Source organism: Lonchura striata, chromosome 5 (assembly GCF_046129695.1).
Source record: "Lonchura striata isolate bLonStr1 chromosome 5, bLonStr1.mat, whole genome shotgun sequence".
Lineage (NCBI taxonomy): Eukaryota > Metazoa > Chordata > Aves > Passeriformes > Estrildidae > Lonchura > Lonchura striata.
The window spans coordinates 39583900-39608059 of NC_134607.1; the positions used below are offsets into that span (position 1 = coordinate 39583900).

Genomic DNA, 24160 nt, shown 5'->3' on the forward strand with positions numbered 1-24160 from the left:
AAATATATATATATATATAAAATTAAGATTAATATAATCAAATCTAAAATTATGCAGATGGATGCAACTGCAGCAGGTGACATGGGGGGTAGGACAATGGTAATGGCAGGGAACCAGCTCTATTTAGGCCCTGTTTAATACACAGAATCCAGAATGTTAAATTCAACCATAGGACCTCTTTTAAGTAACAAGCAGGAAATGAACACTGAGGCCTGAAAAACATTTCTTTTAGTACTAGCTATACTGATAACTCCAGGCTATAAATCTATGACCTGTGCTCTAAGTTATAGGAACTGAAAACCATTTTCTCCCAAGTAGCAAGGAGAAAGAAGGCATGGCTGAAATAACATTTGCCATCCTTTTCCTGACAAAGTTTATTCATTATTAGTTCTTACACAATTTGTTTTAGTCACTATTGATTGATATAAATAAAAGTAGCCCTACTCAATATTGTTTTTTTCAAATAAGCAATAGTCCCACAAAGGAGCAGCTCTAAGGAAATTGACATTCCAAGAAGTCAAGTATTTCAAGCCATCATTCTGTTGGTTTGGCCTTGATGGCTTTGAGCAAGTTCTGTGAAGAGTTTCAGTTACATGTTCTATGTTGACGCTTTCCTCATTTTGTCACAAATCTTAAGACAGTTGCTCTTTTTCTTTTTTTATATTTTGTCTTAAAGACTTTTCTCCTGAATACAGTGAGTAAATGAGAATTTCAGCTTTCATAGAATAAAGATCATGATTGCAGAGAAAAAAAAAATTAAATTTGCTTCTGCATAATTCAATGTTCAAAAAGGCAGAAAAAATACAACTCTACAAAGTATATTATTTTACCCATGCTACTTTAAATTAATAACATGCTTTCTTAGTCCTGACTTGTGATTTCTGAATGTTGTTGGCAGTAATAGTGAATTAACATCTCCTGACTCTAGCTAATATGCTTCAGTGTAATTTTGAATTTATTGTGAAAAGCTGTCTTATTTTTACTGGTACCTGAGTACCTCATTTTACTCTCATTTCTTTGCAGCTAGGAATTCCTTGCAATACTCCTTACTGAGTATTAAATATCTTCATTCTGTTTTGATAGCCACTTTTTTTTATGAATATGAAAAAAAACTTGAATTCCTGCATCTGCTTAGCACATCTGGATTTCCCTTGACAGATGGCTCTTTGCAAAGTGTGTGTTTTCCTTTTTAGGCTGATGTTTATGCAAATACATACTCTATCCTATTTTCTATAATACCCAGAGAAATTTGCAAAACTTAAAAGTAAATTTTGTTACTTCAGCTTCTTTCATGGTTAAAAGACACTGGGCCAGTGTGCCTTGTACCCTTGAATGGTAGCACTGGAAATCCAAGAGCATCTACTGACAAATATGCAGATAATTTTCAAACTGAAAATGTTATGATTTAGGTATCAGAAGTGATGGGAGATTTCTCTGGCTGTTTATAACAGGTTTCTGAGGGCTCATCTGGACTAAGTGCCCTTCTACCCAAAGGAGAAATCATCACCTTCATAGCTGGGGAGTTACCAGCATGGCTGGCTGGGGAGTTGAACCAACAGCATGTCTAGATTCAGCCCAGGCTTACACAGAGCAGCCTGAGGGAGTCCATGGGCATAAATAGAAAGGTTAGAGGTAAAACCAAAGCTGTCCATGCACACAGACATGTAAAATCCTCACAGGATTAGCATCTTAGATCAGCTGTGAGTGGTCTGTCCATATGCATGTATCAAGCTAATAACACTAATGTGACAGAAGATAGAAAGAACATTTCAAATGTTTTACAGCAGTGTCTGAGCGATTTTAGACACAAATTACAGTTGAGATAGAAGTCTAAACCAAACATTTCCTACACTAGCCTCTGGCTGTGGTTGCACAGCATGAGGCTGCTTGTGTCTAGCCTTATTAAGTGGAATTTTCACATTACCTCCTGACCTCAGTAAAGTTCCTGAGGACTGTCTTCTACATGAGATCCTTTTGTTGGGAAATTAATGGTCTGTTCCAAAGTGGGCATACAAAAATAAAACTGCTCAAGAATCAGTAGCTGCTTTGGAATACTGGGATATATTCCAAATATTGTGTGGACGTTTGCCCAAAAATCTTGTTCAATAGTGAAAATATGTGAATTTCTGGAAAAGGGAAAAATAAAAATCCATACTTTCAAAATGAGAAGACCCCTGGTATTCATGTGCACAGTTTTTAAGCTTCAGCAGGGAGGGGAAACAGTTTATAAGCAGAGTTCTGTACAGGCTAGTGTTCAGAGCATGGTCTTATGATGCAGGTCCAAGCTGCCACAAGTGGAGGTTATTGTAGAGTCAAGGTTTCCCTTCTGGTGAGTGTTCTAACCAGGAGGATACAATCCTCTTCAACAGACATGCTTTCCCAGAAAACAGGAGTGAATATTCATCCCCAAATACTGGTTGTAGTTTACAGAGCCTATAAAAACATGGCCACATAAATTTCATTGAAGTAGAGCCAACCCTAAAGCAGCAGTAATACTAATCCTACAGAAACTGGGTAAGAAACAAGTTAAATGACTTCATAGTGTTAGGCTCCATTTTCCCTTGTTACTTTTAATCTGGAATTGAACTTGACATTTTTAAAAATAAAATTAAAATCTATAGCTTCTTAATATATTTATTATGATCCTTTGCATTCATACAAACTTGAATTTGTTCATGCAAGATCAAAGGCTATGATTGACTTTTAATTAATTTATTTCCTATATAAGCTTGATTATATATGACTTAAAGTTTGCTATCAAATGATTATGCTAAAATTAAGTTGCAACAATCATTTCATATACAGAGATTATAAACATTTAAGTTATAATGTTAAAGGTTGGTCAGTATATTAAAAATGTGTATAACCACATATGAACACAATGACATATTTATGCTCCAAGACATCATGGATCTAGAAGAATGGCTTGGTTGGTTTATTTGGCTGCCATGCCTGCTAGTACAGCAGTGAATACCTGTCTGGAAAAGGGATAGATAGCAGAGGACACAGTATTCTAGAAATCCATAAGTAAGTAAGTACCCAAGACAGCACTAACTCAGTCATTGTGTTTCTAAGGAGATTAATGCAGCCCTTGGCTAAAGGGATTACTGAGGAGGACCAGAAAGATGTTCTTGTGCTCATATATGGTTATAGTGAGACTGTTACTCATACACAGCCTTTGGTTCCGATGACAACTGTATTCAAAAGAAAGGGAAAAGTCATAGAGCTCATCAAGCATAGCAGTGATGCAAAGGATGAAAAAATTGTCTGGAAATAAGAAATTTAAGGATTTCTTGATAAAATCCACTATAGAACAGCAGCTGTTCTCAATCAGCTAGCTGCCACTTAGACACACAGGTGGCAGTTCACTAACGGGATGATGGACCTAAGTGGTTTGTATAGCCCACATGGACCCAACTGCAGCAGCTGAGCTCAGGGCATTGTTTCTGCCTGTTTCAGCTCTGAATAGGAGCTGAGTGAGGGAGTTTCAAGTTCATACTTTCTATGAAACAGGAACAGCATATCTTTCTTAGATCAAGCTAGTGCTTAAATTCTTAATGTGACAGGGGTGGAGCATTTTTTAATTTTCATTGTAATTTGTGTTTAACTTACTTTTCCTAAGGAAATGAGAATTATGTGATGTTGTTCTACATATGGGTTGGTTTTCACTCTATCAAACAGCATCAAATAACTTCTGAACCCATGGCCATTTTCAAAACATTTTCAGACAGTGAGAATATGAAAAACAGTAATACCAGTGTGTGCTAAGAAATGGTGGTAAGGTAAAGAAGAGTCATCTAAGTGCCCAGCTGAGGAAAAAACAAGAAGTCAGCTATTATATGCTTGACAGCAGCTATTGATCAGTGAATCCTGTGTCTTTCTGTTGAAAGACAGATGTGATGGGAAAAATAGAAACATTAAATACATGGCAAACATCCACAGGAAACATCAAGTTCCATTGTATTGTTTGTTATATTATTTCATACTTTAGCATCACTTTCAGTTTTTTGGTGTTGATTTAAGAAACTTAAATATTATTAAATGTGGTGTTAATAGTCTGAAAAGATAGTTTTCTTTAATATGTAAATTATAAAACTGATGAAATCACAGGGAGAAATCATGGAATGGTTTCAGTTGGAAGGGACTCTAAGGGTCATTTGGTTCCAGCCTATCTGATGTGAGCAGGGATACCTTCCTCTACACTGTGCTCAAAGCCCCATCCAACTTGACTTTGACAGAGAAGTTATTCAGGAATTATAGGATTGTCTGCAAGGCCTTTTCAGTTCAATTTTTTTTCTGAACAGTGACAATAACACAAGAGAATAAATATTCTTGTTTATTTTCAATCTATTTAATCTAAACTGAAGAGAACTATTAAACATAATTCCTGATTACAAGTTAGTCTCCTTACCATCCTGAAAAATTATGGTTGTACATTTTGAACACACACACTTTCAGGAACTGGAATCCATTAATTCTTTGCAAGTCACTAGCCTAAGTAATTTGATAGATCCTATGATACATTTTCTTTTTCACTTGAAGCATACTTAAATATGATTCCAGCAAAGACCAAGATAATTCATCACCAGCAGGAACATTCTACTATGCATGTATTTTCACTTAATGTTGACATGTAGATTTGCCGGGTTCTTGGGTGATAGCAGTCATCATTGCACAGGTGAGATCTTAATGTATGTCTAACTAGAATGCAAGATATGCTTTGACTGTGAAAATAATATAATTTGTTATGTGTATTCATAGACACAGATTATAAAAAAATCTAAGCTGGCTAGACTTAGAAGTCTACAATCAGCCCTTGCTATTTCTCAGTAATCTCACTGTGATTCTATAAATTGCAGTTTGTCTGATTGCCCGTACCTGAATATATTTGCACTCCATGGCTGGTATATCAAACAACCTTATATATATACTCTTAAAATTCATATAATTACCAACCTCAAAAAGCTCAGTCACTTCAGTAATTTCTGGAATATAAATGTTTCTGTCAAATGTGGCCTTTTTATGGAAAATTTCCATGTGAATATTTTTAAAGCCCTAGAATTAATGATTTTTTTAGGTTTATTGATCTATAACATATCACCTAGCAATCTAATAAGCTGGTCACTTACAAACTGTAATGTCAATTGAATAGTTATACTCCTGTGCTTGTGTTACAAAATTGTTTTGTGTCCAGACCTAATTGTGAAATACTAAGGGATATTCAGCATAAATCTGACTGTGGTGGAAATTTATTTACAACTCTTCTTTACAGATTAATAAAAAAGAACTTTTTTTTCTCCAAGTATTTTTTATGTGTAATGGCATTTGTACTGCTTCTAAAATGGATATATCAGATGACAGAACTTTCTTTTTCCAAACAGGCAAATGGTTTAACTATGGAATTATCTTCCTTGTTTTAATCTTGGATCTGAATATGTGGAAGAACCAAATATTTTACAAACCTCATGAATATGGTCAATATATCGGTCCTGGACAGAAGATCTACACAGTGAAGGACTCAGAGAGCTTGAGAGACCTTAACAGAACTAAGTTATCTTGGGAGTGGAGATCCAATAACACTAACCCATTGACGAACCGGACCTATGCCGAAGGGGACATGTTCTTGCACAGCAGGTTCACAGGCTCTAGCCTTGATGTCAAATGCCTGGCTTTTATTCCAAGTTTGCTGGCTTTTGCTTTGTTTGGTTTCTTCATCTGGTTCTTTGGGAGATTTCAGAAAACTGACCAAGGCATGGAGAATTTAGACAAATCATACACAAGAATGAAACGAAAGTCACCATCAGATATGGGAATGACACGGGAAAATACACAGGTGTTAGAAGAACCATTGGATTTTCAAGAACCACATCTGGTATCCATAAAATCAGACTTAAGTGAAATTGTTTTTAATTCTTCCCTTCTAACTTCTGAAAACTTGAACGCACAACTGAATGAACAAGACAGCCCTTTACAGCCAGTACCAGAGTCCTCTGTCCCTAAGAGTAATCCTGTGACATAGAGGAAAATACCCAGGAAAATCAGTTTAAATAAGCAGTTACTCTAAGATTTCAGTTTTACCTTTTGTAAGTTAAGATTTACATAGTGTTTAGAATAAGAAACTCAACCTATACCAAGAGGTGCTCAGCATGCTTTTTCTAGGAATTTTGGGTTTTATTTGTATTATAGTATGTGCCTATTATATATCTAACATTCCTTTATAGATTGCTTCCCAAAATTGCACAAGCTATTTATTAATACATTACCTTAACTGTATAATAGTGTATTAGATGATTACTTGCAGGTATAAAATTCTACCGTGGTGGTGCCTTGAGACATTAAACTGTTTTTTAACTCAACACAAGGTGTATAGCACAGTTCTTCTCATCTGCTTTGCAAAGCTTTTTGTATATGGTTGTTTCAAGTGTCATTTGATGTCTTGTCAGAGGAGATAAAATAGTTATTCCTAAAGAAGGTTTTCTGTTAGGATACCACAACTTGACTTTGTTATTTACTCATCTGTGAAGTCAGAGATTTTGATGACCAGACTGCAGAGAAGCATGTTGATTATCTTTTAATTTTTCTGGCTAGCTGCCAAACACGAATACAGATTTATTGTGCAGTAAACAGCAGAGACATAATACAGCATGGGTCACTAGTTGTGAAAATATGAGTTTCTCCATCAGTAATAGCAATTATGTGATAATGCCTAATTATGTTTTTCTTAATTAAAGATTAACTGCTCCTTGATTTAAAGTTTTGCCCTTCACCTTTTAGAAACAGAGGTGAAAATACATGGTTGAAGCAACTCTTTCCATCATCCCACCAAACCCGTGCAGCCTCAAAGCGCCAAGGGAGTGATTACAGTAAAGGACACAAAGCCCATTAAATCCAGTATTTATTTTTGCAAATCAGTGCAGATAGGATCTAGGTATATGTGAAACATACATAGGAACATACTGCTTATAGTCTAATTTCTCCAAATCCTGAAGAAATGTTGAAGGTTTTTAATTAAAATAAATTGTTAAATTTTACTTCACCTTTTTTTTTTCTTGTCTTTCATTTATTATCCATGACTACTCCTACTTGGAATCAGAAATAGAGGGAAACTGGTGATTTTGTTTTTTGAAGGGAACTTTGTAATGTGAATGTCTCTGCTGTATGATCAAACTATATGCACTAGAAAAATTGCATATCTAAAATATCAGAAAGACTCTGATTTGCCTCCAATTCAGTCTATACAATTTTTGTTAAATGTTACCCAATAATAAGTCATTTTTAAGACTGAATTATTTCCCTGTCACTTTCTGGTGTTGCTGTATTTTGTCTTTGTGACTTTTTTATCTCAGTTGGTTTTAATCTATTTGCTTTTAAGTTTTCAGAATGCTGAATTTAGCATGCATAATAGAACTATACTTTTATTAACTATCACTTGAGAGCCAATTTTAATAAACATCACTTAAAAATTGTTTATTATGAGGCAGGAACATACTCTGTCAGTTTTGCAATTTTTCAAAACACTTTACCCATGCATTGCCCTATTTCAATTGATAAGTATTTCTGACACTAAAAAAGAAAGACAGCATCACAGTGATGTCAAAATCTAATATTTTTGTTTATTAAATATCTAATATTTTATCAGGAAAAAAAGCATTTTATAATCATACTAATTTTTTGTCAATTAAAACTTATGGCTAACCCCAAATTTATTTGCTTTTGCCTACTACAACCTATAAATTATTTAATTGGCTTACAATATAATCAAAGACAAGCCATTAATAAGTAATGATGAAACAGCATGAGATCCTGCTTGTACTATATAAGAGGTGATTTACTGATGTATGACATTCAAGCAGCATTTGATTTCTTAAGAAGTCACAGAAATAGCTTTTTAATTTTGCAGATACATGCTTCTCTGTATGTTTTGGACACTGTAAATCCAAGTACTGAAAATCTCTCGTTAACTTATTTCTCTATTTGTTCAGAGTAGTAGTTAAATACATGAATATGTAGGCAGAAAAATGAAATAATTACTTGAGCCTTACAGCCTGCATGATTTCTTGACTCTGAGAAGACTGTTATTAAGCAACTGATTTCACAGCTAAAATAATTCCTTGACCTCATCTTGAATTAATGCTTTTAAGGTCCTTATAAGCCTTCATGAAAGAGAAAAAAAGCATCAAGTAATCCTAGATTTTGCATGAGTATTTAAATAATGGCCAAGCATAGAGGCTGCTTATATTATGAATTTGTAAGAGGTTTAAAGATTCAGTGTAACCACTCACCATGGTCAACTCATCTAGTTAATTAATGGAGAAAGGACTTCTCAGTCATGTAGGAGTCTCATTTGTAATCACAGACATAGATGGAAGAAGAGAGGAGTATTTTCATTACCACTTCCAGTGCTAAGTTTGAGAAGCCTGAGTTAGGTGGCCAGGCTTGCCCCAAGCACCTTCTGAAACAGAGACCTGGGAGCTGAACACCCTAAAGATGATTCAGTACCTAACTCAGTCATTTATTTCTGTATTACTGAGTAGTGCAACCCAGCAAGAACAGGTTTTTGGGTATGGTGCTGAGGACCCGGTGCCCACTGTTGGTGCATTTCAGGGGTTTACATCAGTTTAGCTCGTTTGGTCATGATAGAGTGAATGAAGGATAGTGGCTGGGGTACATGCAGAGACCCTGAGCTGGAGGACCTCTCAAGGTCTGAGCTGGAGGAGAGTCAGCGAGCACAACCACAACTTTGCCCCTGAGTTTAGCTGCTAATGCAGAGTCATTCTGAGTCTTCTTCCCAAAATGGAAATATTCCTCCAAGCACATTCACTGTTGTCGACTGTTGTTCACTTTTACAATTCTGAAATGTTTTGCTAACTCAAAACAGTCTGAAATGCTTTCTACTCTAGTACCCATAACTGGGACCTCAATATGGAAATTTGACCTTCTCCTGAAAATCTAACTATTGGAAAAAATTTTTAGGCTTCTATTTCTTTTTCTGAGGATGTTGAAAAACCCATAGAAGGGGAGAAACTTGAAGAAGTGTCAGATTTTTTCACAAATTACACATCTCCATTCTATCCTCTCTAATGAGCCATCTAGCAGCTGCCATCACTACAGGGCTGGCTGATGTCTGCTTGGACAAAGACCAGATTTGGTACAATACCTTTTTTTTTTTTTTTTTTACCATAGATACATTATACAGTGATGAACAATAGAAACTACCTGATATAGTATATATATATAGAAGATACATCTCTAGGATAAGCACATAAGATTTATGAGCCCACAGGTGCCCATAAATTGCCTTAGCATTCTCAACAATTACCTTCACTGAGATGAAAATGAAATTAACCAAATAGAAGGTAAGAATTTTTGTAGAAAGTACCTTAAATATAATATTCATGCTTATGGAAATGTATAGATATCTTCAAAAACCACATATATAAAATGCATATGTGAATGTACATTAGGAGACAAGGAATTAGTTGATTTTGTTGGGAAAACTGCTGAGTTTCTCAAGGCAATTTACTACTGCCCTTTTCATGCTACATTGCTCCATCAGTTACTTATTCCAGGTTGTTTCATCTCTTCTGCCTCTACTTATTTTGCAGACAAAATATAAGACCAAAGAAAGAGCATTTAATTGCACTGCCTGTGTTCCCAACTTATTTCTTTGTCTGATGTATGTGGAAGCTAAATTATTTCTGTTTTAAAAGATTCCTTTCCAGCTTGTATCATCATACTTTGGGCTACTGCATTGTATTACAGTATATGTTAAATTATTGTTTATCCTGCAATGAACGGCATCCATCATGACAACCACCTGCGAACAAAGAGCAGACACCTCACAAAGTTGTCAAGTCAGTTTCTTAGTAGACTGGCAAGCTCATTTTCCCACAACTGTTACAGATTCTTTTTACACTGGCACTAATTTTAACAACCTTCTAGAAGGGGCTCAGTGGGAGAGGGGCTTTTTATCTTAGACTATAAATTTGAAGTAGTTACATCCTGTAAGTAGAGTGTGCATTTAGGGTGCATTTAGGATTTAGTGTGCATTTTTAGGGTGCATTTAAAAGCAACTAACTTAAACTTTAAGCAGATTGCAAGAACAATAAAATTTAGACAACACTGTGAGTAAGAATATGAAGGTGATTCACTTTGTGCTTCCTGGCACAGGATGGAGACAAAACACTTTTGTCAGATGTTTAAGTGGCCCTGTGCTTGGGATTATGGATAGTGACATGCAAAGATACAAACAGCATTTATTAACAAACAGTTGCAGTACCTTTATCAGCAGAGGTGCTACTGCTATCAGCACCAGCCAGACCAGCTCTTCTGCCATACTCTCTGTCCTGTCCATCCATTCTAACTTGCAAATGACAAAGGAATTGCTCCTTTCCCTGTGCACTCAAAACTGTCCAATGGGGAGTTCTAAGGGCTACCTGAGTGTGCTGTGGCACTTTATTGCAATGCCCAATATACTACTCCAGGAAGGACAACCAAGGGCAGGAAAAAGTGGGGAGTCTGGTCTGTCAGTTTTATGGCCTCAAGGTGAAGAATGTCACTTACGTGACCATTTCAGAAACAAATCAATATAAATAGAAGTCCTGTTTCATAGGAACACAAAGGAACAAATGGAGAGACAGGAAATCACTAGAAATCTTTTCCATCCCCTTCAGATATTCAAACAGAAGCAGCAAGTCCCTGTTTCCAAATGTTCACAAACAGTTCCCAGCTTCCAGATGACTTCTGGGTGAGTAGCTCTTCTGGGTAACTAGATTTTAACACCATCGTCATTTTTTCCTAACACTTCCTCTGCATGGGGGTTGTCAGCAGCTTTTCACTATTTGGGGGAATGGAGTAGTTTTCTGAAAAGGAAGTGGGAAAGAAATTGTAAGGGAGATGCTCCATGAGGCTGGTACTCTCCAGAGCAAACTCCTTCTTGGAAAAAGGAAAATCATGAATCCAACTGCTTTGCAAAGTGGAGTGAAGTAGCAAAATCAAATCTTTTCAGAAATATATCAGCAGCACAGTCACAGAGATACTTCTAATCTCATGCTTTTCTTTTAATGTGTAGCAGTTGGGGTGTGCACAAGAGCAGCTTATCTGATTCCAGCAGGCAGGTTATAGACCCAGCTCTCACGCTGTTTGTGACATCTGTAACACTTCTCTTCATACTGAATTCCTTCTTTTCATTTTTCTCTCATTTTTCCCACTAAAAGTCCATTTCATTTCATTCTTCTGTCTTTATTTCTAATAAACTTTTATTGTTAGTGACCTAAACAGCAAGTTACCCTCCAAAGGACCATAATTGCTGTTATTGATTTGGTACAATCTGTATCCCTCTCCCTCCCCTTCAATAGGGATAACCATCAATGGTTACTGCTCTGATACACTGCTTGACTTGCTGATCTTTCCTCTGAAACCTCTGCAGGCACATGTGCTGGTGGCTACTGGGTCTTTTGGTCAACAAAACACATACTCAGACATGGTTAGAGTTTCAGTATTTAATGGTTCACAGAATCACTTGCTAAAAACAAGTATTGCTTGAGCCACCAACAGCTAAAATTAGAATATTCCAAAACTGCAGTGGCTCCAACTGCTCCAGATATTTGAGGATTTTTGCAAGGTTCATCCCTTGTTGGCTATGGCAGCATTGCTGAAGATGCACGTGTGGCTTATTTAGTGTCAGCTAATAATAGCACAAATAAGAGATAATTTCCAGTAGTCATTGTTTCCATGTTTCCATGATTACTGGAGAATTTTCTATTTTAGCTTCACGAAGCTGTAAAAAAACCAGAATGTCTTCCAAATCTTTGCAAGGTTAAAGTTAAATTATGAGTAGACAATCTAGCCATTTTTGCTTCATCTGTGCAACCTTCTTACTCCCTTTTCACCCTTTCCTTCAATTTTGACCTGCTTATCCACAGCAAAGCTACTCCTCAAAAATAATCCCAAAGGGGACAGAAATTAAATTCTTTCCTATGCTGTCCTGGAGAGACTTCATACGTCATTCATTAAATTAAAAACAAAAAAATATTCTAAAGTCTAAAGAGTTTTGTATTTATACAAAAAAACCAGTTAAAACAGATGCAATATAAGTTGGCAGTAACCTCCTGCTCTGTTTTAATAGCAAGTCTGCCTATAAGGGCCAATATAATTATTTGTTGAACCTGTCAGCTACAGGTAGCTTTAGGGTGTAGTATTTAATGAAACCTCCATAGAAATATGTGCTGTAGCACTTAAAATATTGAGTGGCTTTTTTTTCAGTTTTCAAGCCCAGGTGATACCTCTATCACCTAAGAGAGCACAGTGATAGGTCCTTAGTTAGCAACCAGTCTGTACCAACAGGTGCTTGAAAGTCATGAAGGACCATAAAAAGATAAAAGCTCAGATCTATGTGACATATATGGCTATTTTAGGTCACTGATCCTGAACAGTGTAGCCCTGTTGCTCTGAGGAGTGTCACAAAGACACAGTGTAATACTGATCTTACTAGACTTCAAAGGTGTCTGCTCATTTGGATGTATTCTAGTGCCTTTCAAAGTGCACATGGAGGAATAAATACATATAGCCCAAATGTCCCTCCTGGTGTTTTAAAGGCTTCACTTTCACATCACAGAAATACCCACCAACTTTTTTGAGAAGTTAACTAGGAAGTTTAAAAGACCTTTCCTAGAGATCTCTCCCCATCTTCTGTGGTCACAGGAAACTGTATTTTACTAAAACTACCCACTCATTTTATTGCACCTGTAATGGCACCACTGTCGCATTCAAATCTCTCAGACAAATATAACTACAGAGATTAGAAAGGAACTGCTTGAAGACTTTGCAAAAGAAATGCAAAAGTAGAGAGGAAAATTAAAAGGCTAAGATGTGAAATTATTTGCTCAATTTCCTACATGTCAGGTATCCCCTGCTTGCCTATTTTATTAGGACTTTAGTCTTTCTAGTTTGTTGCTGTCAAATGTTTTCCTTGCTCCATATGATTCACATATACATGAACATGGCATGAAATATCCCAGGAACAGAATTAGGTGTATTTCACCCTTGCATAAATTTCAGATGGAGAAATTAGATTTTTAAAAATAGAAGGCAGTTTTGTTAGCATCAGATCCCCACTGTCTTGTGCCATGAAACTGCCTCAGGGTAACTGCCACTGGAAGTGGAAATACCTCACCCCTTCCTCAATTGCCTTTTGGAGTTTCCTTCAGAAGAAACCAGTCTGCTTTCAGATACTGTGATCTGGAAAACAGACTTCAACAGTGCTTCAAGTAACAGCAAGTAACATGCAAAGGAGTTACAAAGCCACTCTTTTATCCCCTCAAATGGTGCCATCCTATTGTTCCTTTGCAAATGATATTTTGCAAAAAGGAAGTAGTTAAATTCCTTTTCATAGTAATAGCAAAGGCTGCCAGAGTTTTTGTGATGGAAACTTCAAAATTTATACTGGATTGTGTTTTCCTTCAACTCTATCAAGTGTCACTGAAGAGCAATGCTGGGAGTTTAAAAGACAAGCAACAAAATGTATTGTGCTAACAGGTTCCTGTCATGTACACTGTGAATGTATTAATTTTTTCTTGAATGATGAAAAATTTTTCTTGAATGATGAAAAAAAGAGACCTGTAAAACAACAATCTGTTTGTAATGGGATTCTGCATCTAGAGTCCTGGTACACAGTCTCATCTGAGATGTGAAAGTCTGCCAGTATCAGATTAGAGACAAGATGAGGGCAAACATTTGCCTGGTGAGAGCACATGTGAGCAGCAGAAAGTGACAAGTACTGTGCTACATCTCTGCCTGCACACAGCAAGGCTGGAGTGTTTGGCCAATCAAGGTCAATCTGTGCAGATGGAGGGAATGGTGAAAGGCAGGTGGTGGGATAAGCAGTATTAAATGCATGTATCTGCAGGCAGCTTTATCATCCAAACTTAAAATTTTCTTCCTTCAAGTTGCTTGAGCCAAAATTTTACTTTGAATAATACTGGGGGATGTGAGACTGTTAGAATTCTGTCCTACTGGCTGAATCTTTTTAGAAATTAATTCCAAGATGCCTTGGGTTTTAACAATATAATCTAGATATTCTTGTTGAGAGAAAAGCCTGGATATTTTTTCCTCACAGCTTCAGAGGAAAAGCAACAGATAACACAGCAACATTTTCAGAGCTCTAAGTCTGAAGAAAAAAAGTGCCTAAAACGATCTAAAAGGGAGGAAACTAAAACACATCAGCCTCTTAGATAACTGCAATATAAAAAAGTCATGTTCTCTATTCTGACAGTTTGTAGAAACCTGAGGCGCTTACATCATACAGCAAAAAGTTATTTCAGCATTGTTCTTGTTTTTGTAGAATAACTTTGAACTGTGAGCAGATTCATAATTTAATTTTGAAAGAAATTAATGTTCCACTTCCATAATGATCTGCAGTTGGAACCCCCAGCACAGTCTCGAGATTTACAGAAAAAGAACAAATTTCTCAGTCCTTGCTGCAGGTGTGGCCTGAGAAGTCAGCATTGTGTGCAGAACTTATGTAGATCCTGTGGTGCAAAAGGATTTTCAGACACTGATTGTATTCCATGTACAGCTTTGATCACACTTTCTCTGACTTGTTTTGCATCACCTCTTTGAATTGTGCCTGCTGTCTAATCCATGATTAACTTCCTAGACAGACCATTGGACTCAAGAGGATGGTGGCTTTAAGCAATGTCCCTGAATTCACCCTAGATACAAAGATGCACTTGTGTCCCCTACTCTCTTTGACTGAGGGATGCATTACAGAGATGCATCTCCTTACAAAGGCCCTGAAACCACACCACAGGATTGATTGCACCGCAGAAAGTTTCTGAGCAGCTGCATGGGTTGGAGGTGCTCCCAGGAGTCAGCTCCTGGAGGCACACAGGGATACCACATGCTTGATTTTCAGCAGCACTGGGAAATTCAGTCACACTGGAAAAATTAAGTCAATTGCAGATAATCGAATGCATTTCTTAATTCAAAAAGTGTTGCACCTTGCATATCCCAGCAAGGGAGATGATGGATGCAGCCATTGGGAAAGTGTAGAGGATGCTGGTAGGAGTGACTTGAGGGTCAACCTTTCTATAAAGGATATGAGGGATTTCCTGGGGTGTCACTGATGCTGCACAGCAGTGCTTGAGTGCTTGAAGAGTTTCAAACTGCCCATAGTGTTGGGAGCTTCTGGTTTGCTGTAACTGGGAGGTTTCTCCTGGTGATGAGGATGGCTATCCCTGGTAGTACTGAAACTCTTCCTTGTCTGGATCTAATTAGCCTAGACATGTTACCAGTCATATTCCATGACTTACAGGAAGGAGTCAGTTGCTTAAGCAGATGGACCAAACTGAATTTCTTGTGCAGTGTCATGGCTTACCAGGATTAAAAAGTAATATGTCAGCAGACACCTGCACCCAAGCATATACTCTTCTTAGAGAGACATCGATGTGACACAAGTAGAGCGTGTAGGAGGATCAAACACCAGACAGTAACAGGCTACCAAGAGCATATCAGCAGCTGAGTGTCTAAAGCAGCAATCTGTTCAAACAGCAGTGAGAGGCACAGAGTATTCAGGGTAAGAAGGGTTAGATCCATACTTTCTTTAATGTTTTAAAATGGTTTTCTTGGACTTTTTAGAGAACTTCTACAGGCAAGTAGGATGTAATCAATGCTGGAAATTGAGGAAAAGGGCTGAGTTACGGTAGTAAAAATCTGTTATAAAACTGTACTGCATTGGCAAGTCTTGATGGATGTGTGTGCTCAACCCTTTTGAGAACGTGAATATATACGTAGGTGGCAAAATACAGATTTGAACTTTAACTGAAAAGATTGTGAACTGAGGTGTTTTACAGGTACCTGTTCTTATAATGAAAAATAAGATTTTTCCTACTCAGCCTTTCTCCCTCTTTTCTGTTAGAATTGTGACAGCCTACAGGAAGCATTAGCATGCTGCAGTACATCAAGGTTAAGACCCTAATGCATGTGTAAAGGGAAAATGACCTTTGGATGAGGTAGAGCTTCCAAGTTGGAGAAGAAATTAAGTCTGACCACTGCAGTTTTTTAGCTCAAAAGCACAGTTTCCACATATTGACACAGTCTAACTTCAGTACTAAACTAGTCTAGGGTAGCAACCACCTAGGACCTGTAGACTAAATTTCAGGATTCTCAACAGACCCTATGTTATTACCCAGTCCACTCAACAGGTTCAGGTAAAGGTAGTTTGATTTACTCTGGGTGACATGTGGGAAAAACAGAAAAATTCTCAGGAGGCTCAATAACAAACTTTTACTTGAAAACTTTAGACTATTAAGGTAGGGTAAAATACATGGCAAATTTTAAAACAGCATCCAGAGTTAGGTACTTCACAAACTTTAATTCAGCAAACAAACTTTTAAGGTACTTCACAAACTTTAATTCAGCAAACAAACTTAAGGAACTTCAACCTTACTAAAACACAACAAGGAATTGACTGGAGCTTTTTTTAGTCTGGCTTATTTTGAGAAGTTAGGAGAATAAAGAAGAAAAAAAAAAAAAAAGAAAAAGAAAAAAGAAAAGAAAAGAAAAGAAAAGAAAAGAAAAGAAAAGAAAAGAAAAGAAAAGAAAAGAAAAGAAAAGAAAAGAAAAGAAAAGAAAAGAAAAGAAAAGAAAAGAAAAGAAAAGAAAAGAAAAGGAAAGAAAAGAAAGAAAGAAAGAAAGAAAGAAAGATGATAAGAGTAGAAAGATATTACCACTCATGGATCCAGTGATGAGACTTGATTGTTGAAATTCAGATACCCCTTGGTCAAAGCAATGGTCAATGTATTGATCCAGTAGAGGATGGGAATAGGGGGAAGCCTGTGAAACACAAAGTTCAGTGGGTTAAAATGTATTCAGGTGTAGGTAGGAATGCCCACGTACCTCCCCTGCAGGGGGAGTTTTACACTTTCTCATGACAGGCCTCTGATGGAAGGCCTGGAGAAATGAGTCTGTGGATGCTTTGATGGTTTCTGATAACTTCTAAGACATGACAACTTGTTGTGGCGCGGCATACGCTCCTCTCGCCGCGGCACTCCGAGCCGTGCCGGGCTGGGCGGTGAGGGAAGAGAAGGGGCGGCCGCTTCCCCCTGCAAGCTCTGCAGTTCAGTTCGTGGCGCGCGGGGACAGACGAGGGCGGCACGGGACTTGGGGGTGAACGGGATGGTTTTATTCAGCGAACCCCAAGACCCCCTCGGGGGCGGGAGCAGAGGTTTTATTTGATTTATTATGGTCATCCTGTGGTGCTCACCCCCTCTGCACCTGGGCTATTATCTTGCACATTGACAGCAAAGCACCTCTGCTTTTGCAAGTGGCCAGTTGTTTGAGCCATTAGCCATTACATTTCAGTGTCTCACGCCCTAATAAGAGAAGCTGAGAAAGTAGAGTACACCTTCTAGAAGGCTTCTGTTTTCTTTAAGCATCTCCTGGAATAATCCACTGTCCTACACCCCACTGGTTGTTACATCCCACTGACTTCACTCTTTTTATTTGATTTGTAAATTTTCATCGTTAGCTCTGCATTTATGTGTGTGCATACTGGGTTGTATAGTATCTGAAGGGAAGGTGCAAAGGTGATTAGGCTCTTTTCAATGGCAAGATGAGACAATAAAAACAAATTGAAACACGGGCGGTTCCCTCTGAATATCAGGAAACAGTTTTTCACTGTTTATCAGTTTGCTCAGGAAGGTTGTAGAGTTTCTTTCCTTTGAGAAATTTAAAAGCCATCTGGATATGGTCCTGGGTAACAGGCTTTACATAGCCCTGCTTGAGCAAGGGAGTTGGACCAGAAGACCTGCAACCAACCTAAACCATTTTGTGATTCTGCAATTCAGTGAAATTATCACACTTTTATAGGTGTTTTCAGTGTTTGCCTCACTCTTTTCTTGTCTTTCAGTACAGACACAAAAGCAACTCTAATAATGACTTTACTATATTTGCAAATAAAACAAAGCTCATATGCCTGGTGGATACCTGCTGAGATATTGGTCAAGAACACCAAAGGCAATCATTTTATATGACCAAAGAATGTTTCAGTGATCTGCTTGTGACTGAAAGTTTCCTACCTGCTCCTAGAAAGGTTGTTATAGATTTCTGTGCAACAAATGTTCACTTCACAGATATTGCTCATGGGGAACTAGTCACACTCTCAAATGCTGCTGTACAACATGACTGATCATTGAAAAGCCTTGGTTTTCCATATTATGTATGTCAAAAGGAGAATGGGACAAAACCAAAAATATGGACACTAGCAAAGGAAGGTCTCCTCCACAGTGGAAAAATTCTGACCTCACATCTCCTAGTCCAGTGCAAAGATGCTGTTCAGTTAGCCAGCACTTCATTCCAGTGTTTCACCCTCTATGTGCAAATTCCTAGCTTTGAAGATGCAGACAGCCTGGTTGGTGTAAACCATACTCTTGTCATAGTCCGGCTCAGGATTACCCTTCTGAAGCCACACCAGGAAACCTCTTCCCTATAGCTCCAACTTCATGACATAGTCCACCTGGGACTGTGAGTTTCAGACGCAGTTGGCCATCTGTGCTGGAGCCAGCCAAACACTCCTCAGCCTCATCAGCACCAGGTTAGCTACTCTGTCAGCGTAAGGCAAGAGTGGAAACTGGTGCTGCTGGGTTCCCCACTCCTGCCTCTGTACCAGGGAGAACACACCCACAAATCCCCTGCACAGCCCACAGTGCCCATGGATTGTGGTAGTCTGTTATTTTACAGTTTGCTTTTCACTAGTAGCTTTTAAATATTCCTTTGTAATGGTTCATTCCATGTACCCCATTTGGCTTCCCTAATGGTTCAGTCCTGAGTTGTTGACCCCAGGATTCTCCCGCCAAGTGCCTGTCAATCTCCTTGTATCTCCTTTATTCCCTTCTGCAATGTTACCTGTCCTCCATCCCCTCCTCAAAGCAAGATTGAGGTGCAGGGTTTGCTCGTCCCCTTGGTGGCTTATATTGGATAATCCTTACCCTGCACCCCTCCCCTGATGCCTTCCAGCTGGTAAAAGGTTGTGTCCTCCCCATATTCCCGCCTTTCCTTAAAAGCAGCTTTTTGCCCTCAATTATCATAATTTGTCCCTGAATCCTCTGGAGAAATAAAACTTCCTTGGAGCTCAAACAAGTGACCCCTCTCTATTCCTTTGCCTGGTTTCTGGTACTGTGCTGCTGCTGTGCTCCCCACACCACAGCCGTGTGCTGCAGGGAGCTGCGAGCCCTGCCCGCACGGAGCCCTGCCCGCACCGAGCCCTGCGCACACCGAGCCCTGCCCACACCCGCACCGAGCCCTACCCGCACCGAGCCCTCCCCGCACCGAGCCCTGCCCGCACCGAGCCCTGCGCACACGGAGCCCTGCCCGCACCGAGCCCTGCCCGCACGGAGCCCTGCCCGCACCGAGCCCTGCGCACACCGAGCCCTGCCCGCACCGAGCCCTGCGCACACCGAGCCCTGCCCACACCCGCACCGAGCCCTGCCCACACCCGCACCGAGCCCTGCCCGCACCGAGCCCTGCCCGCACCGAGCCCTGCGCACACCGAGCCCTGCCCGCACCGAGCCCTGCCCGCACCGAGCCCTGCGCACACCGAGCCCTGCGCACACCGAGCCCTGCCCACACCCGCACCGAGCCCTGCCCGCACAGAGCCCTGCCCGCACCGAGCCCTGCCCGCACCGAGCCCTGCCCGCACCCGCACCGAGCCCTGCCCGCACAGAGCCCTGCCCGCACCGAGCCCTGCCCGCACCGAGCCCTGCCCGCACCCGCACCGAGCCCTGCCCGCACCGAGCCCTGCCCGCACCCGCACTGAGCCCTGCCCGCACCGAGCCCTACCCGCACCGGCACCGAGCCCTGCACACAGTTGGCTCACATCATCTGGCAGGCTGCTGCTGGCAGCACTGATCTCTCTCTCCAATGCAGTATGATTGGCAAGATTTTACTGTAATGTAGGAGGCTTTGGTGAACATAACTAAAGGCAAGAGATGATGCTCAGACCATTTTGTCTCCTGAGCTCCTCTTTGTCATATGAGAGTGATTCCAGCTATCTGGAGCTGCTGCAGCTTGAACATAATGTTAATGGGAAAGACATATTCCTTAAAAAAACCCACCCCAAACACTGTAAGAGTGATTTGAGATAGACCTGCACACAATAAGTGTGCCATGCTTGGGCCCAGATATATGTGAGAAAGGAAATAAAAGGATGCAGCATAGGAGATCAAAAAGATATCTTCAGCCAGAGGAGCAAGGATAGAGACAGCTCAGCGAGGGCTGCAGTGAGGATCATGTCTGCGGCTGATGCCAGGTGACATCTGTGAGCAACTCATGAGTTGTGAGCTCATAGGGAAAGCACTGGCACATGCTCTACAGAACCCAATTCCAGAGGCAATGTTCTCAGCTGCAGGTTGAGGGTGACGGCATGTGCTGAGAAATGGTGAAAATTAACTGATCAGGATGACCGACCGTTTGGTCAACAAGTCAAAGAAGCACAATGAAGGTTAAATATTTCCTCCTCCATGCTAATTAGTCACTTGTTACAAGGTTGTCAAGATTCTCTTTCACAGCCTCTGTACCCCATCTTCACTTACAGGTTCTCAGGTGTTTCTTCTTTTAAGGAAATAAAGAATTTAATTAATATGCTGACTGCAAACTGTCACTCAGTCTAAATTCTTGGCTGTTGTGTCTCATTCTCAGAATCTCTGCTTGCCTTGCCTTGTTGAAAGATAAACTCTTTGGGCAAAGAACTGTTCAATGCCCTGGGCTGTAGTGAGAAGAAACAATTTCTCAACTGGATACAGAATTACCAATAACAAAAAGATCCTTTTTCTTATTTATGCTTCACAGTTTTCAGGAGTCATTGTCTTGTATATAAGTTGTGTGGCTATGGGTGAAAAAAATAGCTTATATCTACTTGCATGAGTGATGATGCATTGTCAAGTAAAAAAAACCTATAATTAGTGATAATATATGAATTGAATGCTAGACTCCCATGGTTTGGTGCTCAGACACTGATTTATGATTCACAAAAATAGCTTATAGCTATGATCTCTATGCTGCCATTACACCAAACCAATATTTCATCTCAATCTGTATATCTCCTGGGAATTTTAAGTGCAATCTGAGCATGCAATCATCCAGAAAAGGAAGAATCATTGCTTTTATGTCATAGTTTATTTTCTGTTCTTAACTCTGATTTCTGCCTTGAAGTTAGACTGGCTAAAAATGTGCAAAAGTTGTTTCTTTGCACTTTCTGATGTCTTTGACAAAATAATCTTTAAATTTTATTTCCAGAAGAACAGTACAGTTTATGCTTAACAGAAGTAAGCTTCAAAAAGTATAATAGGGAACATTATATTCTCTTTGCCTGTGTTGATGTGTGGTGTCATTGATTTTGAGCTTTCAACTGATATCAGACAAAACAGAGCCTTTCTTCTGAATCAGCTGCACTTCAGAAGTTGCAATTGGAAGGAAAATGGATTTAATTCCTCAAACCTAAACCTGGATCCCATTACTTTCTTTTAGTTATTTAAGAATCCTTATGCAGTCCCACTACGTTTCATAGTTTTGTGCAGCCATCAGAGAAGACTGTGGCATTGTTCACTCCTGGTTTCATTCCCTGAGAGTCACAGGATCATTGCTTTGGGTTTGAGCTTCCTAGTCTCAGTTTAAAATTTTGGACCTACAAACTCAATGGGAAATGAATCTTACAGAGTTGCACTACCATAAAGCACACAATGTAGGGGTGTGTTGACAAAGCCCCAGAGTGTCCAGGCTCAGCCCAGGGGGGCTGTTGTCACTCTGTGTCTGCACGTGGGCTGGCTTCCCCAGACATGTCCAGGCCCAAGGGAACTGGATGTGGCAAAGCAGAGGGAGGATACAGAATGAGGTTCCAGTTTCATCACAGGACATGGACCGGTGGGCATTTTAAGAAGATTAATATAAAATTATTGCACAGGACTGGTTTGTATTCTGCTGCTTTCCACCAGTCTGTGAAGGGTCTGAATTTGCACACAAATTCCCTTTGTGAGTTGAGCTGCCTCTATAGCTCTTCTGGGGCTGACATGTGGAAAATGGAGTACCTGCATTTGAATTTTAAATTTCTTGTATTACATGGGAATTACCATTAGGATTACTATACTGATAGTGCTTTAGGTTCACTAAATGGCAGTGCTGGCTTTTTTGAAGCCAGCTTTACCACCATCTCATATGTAGCAACATAACTGTGAAGAAACTGTTGTGGGGAATTTTCATACCCACAGCCACTGTTAATAGGGAGAGAAAATAATTTCAGTGTTTTTATTTCAACAAGCAGTGTCTCTGTGGAAAAAAAAATGTGTAATAAGCACTGTGAGTAGGACCACAAACCAGAGTTAAATGGATGATTCTTATTTGATATTCCCATACATTGCATAATTCACTTGGCAATCACAAGGTCTGTTTTTCTTTTAATACTCTTATTTGGATGTGATTATGATATATTGTGTATAAAAGTGAAAAAACAATGCTTTCACTAGAAATGGTTTTAATTTAGTAAATGCATTTCAAAATACAACCTTTTTCATCTCTTTTCTAATTTTGAAAATACTCTTTATATTAATATTAGTATTCTCTCCCAAGTTTTGGTATAAAAAAATTACCCTTTTTGTCAGTGTGTACCATGATATCCACAGAGCAGAAAAACAAACCTTTTCTACTGCCAGTTGGTCCTGCACCAACTTGTTTTGCAACAGAGCTGTGCCACACAGCCATGCAGGGAAACTAATTTCATCAGCAGGCATGGCAGTGCACTTGCCAGGTTTTTGTAAGCCAAAATCTCCTGACAGCTTTTTTTGGAAGGATCAGCATAAGTCAGGCTGACCGTAAATTCAGAACACTTCCTTTTACTACGTGGCTGATCTCAACATTTAGTGAACACATGCAATAGTAACTACTTTAAGGATTTATAGCTGTACGTGGTAAGTGAGAAGGTATAAGAAATACAGCCAAGCCAGCAAGACTTCAAAGTTCTACTGTGATAGATCTTACTGAGAGAAAGTACTGCAAAGCTGTCAATAGCTACTTGTAAACAGTAGAGCTTGAAATAGGGAAAACATGTTTTTTCCCCTGTCAGAATGGCACAAAGGCTTGGCTGAAGCCCTTGCCTGACCTATCCATCTGGCTGATGTGAGAAATGAGATATCGATTTTTCTGATACCATACAATCAGAAACTAAGAGGAGCCACAAGGCTAGCAAACAACACAGTTTATTACACTCTAAATGAGATGTTGGAAAACTTTTGCAACACATATCTTTTTATTTACCGAATAAAACTTGATTCACATTATTAACCAAAGAAATGTAGAACACACACCTCTAGATTTGCTTCTGGTGAGAATTGATGTAGTTTGGAACTGGATAACATGCTGCAGCTTCCCATGCTACAGAGGGTTTGTTCCTGAAAGGAAATAATTCCTTTGTTAAAAATAAGCTGTAAGTATGAAATTTTTCAGAATCACTCCGTTAGATTAGAAATACAGTCACTGCTCATTTCAAGGAAATATGTGCAGCCAAATCCATTCTGTATCTGTGAAATTATCAATCCAAGCACCCAGAATGATCTCTTATCTAGAAAATAGTGAACAAGAGGAAATCAGAGTGGAAAATATGATTTATTACATATTGCATGATATTACGTTATATTATGTTATGAAATCACAGGGTAAAGTCAAGAGTACCTGTAGGTACTTACAAGAAAGTAAGATCTCAATATAGAAGAACATAAGATATTTAATTCTTTCTACTCAAAGTCACTAAGCTACAAAAATCAAAACAAAATAGTCTCAAGATCCAGAAACAACAGCAGGAACGAGAACAACATGCTCCTGGCATCAGCAGCAAGTTTGCATTATTTTATCTCTGCCAGAGAGACATGATAGCTCAAAACTTTCTTAATAAGCCAAAAAGTCCCAGAGGGCTGCAGTTTCCCATAGGAAAAACATATTTTAATCATAGACCATATCTTTTAATGATAGTCCAGCACGCACATTCTAAGCATCTGTTCTGCTGACTGCTATTACTTTAAATAGCCACGGCATTAGCCTGTCTGCATTTAAATGAGCAAGGGGATAAACAGGCCTTTTTCAGTTTCTGAAAGTGTTGCCAGTGAGAAGGACAAAGGCT

The 24160-nt window shown here is 39.2% G+C and overlaps 1 protein-coding gene across 3 annotated transcripts in view; it reads left to right on the forward strand.

Moving 5' to 3' along the window:
* The window catches only part of TMEM117 (transmembrane protein 117), a 178323-nt gene extending 171967 nt beyond the window's left edge, over positions 1-6356 (forward strand). For all 3 annotated transcript variants that reach the window (XM_021545319.2, XM_021545320.3, XM_077783484.1), the window contains exon 8: positions 5382-6356. In XM_021545319.2, the coding sequence (XP_021400994.1) occupies positions 5382-6019 (638 nt within the window). In that variant the 3' untranslated portion in view covers positions 6020-6356. The remainder of the gene's footprint in view (positions 1-5381) is intronic.
* Positions 6357-24160: the final 17804 nt, after the last annotated feature.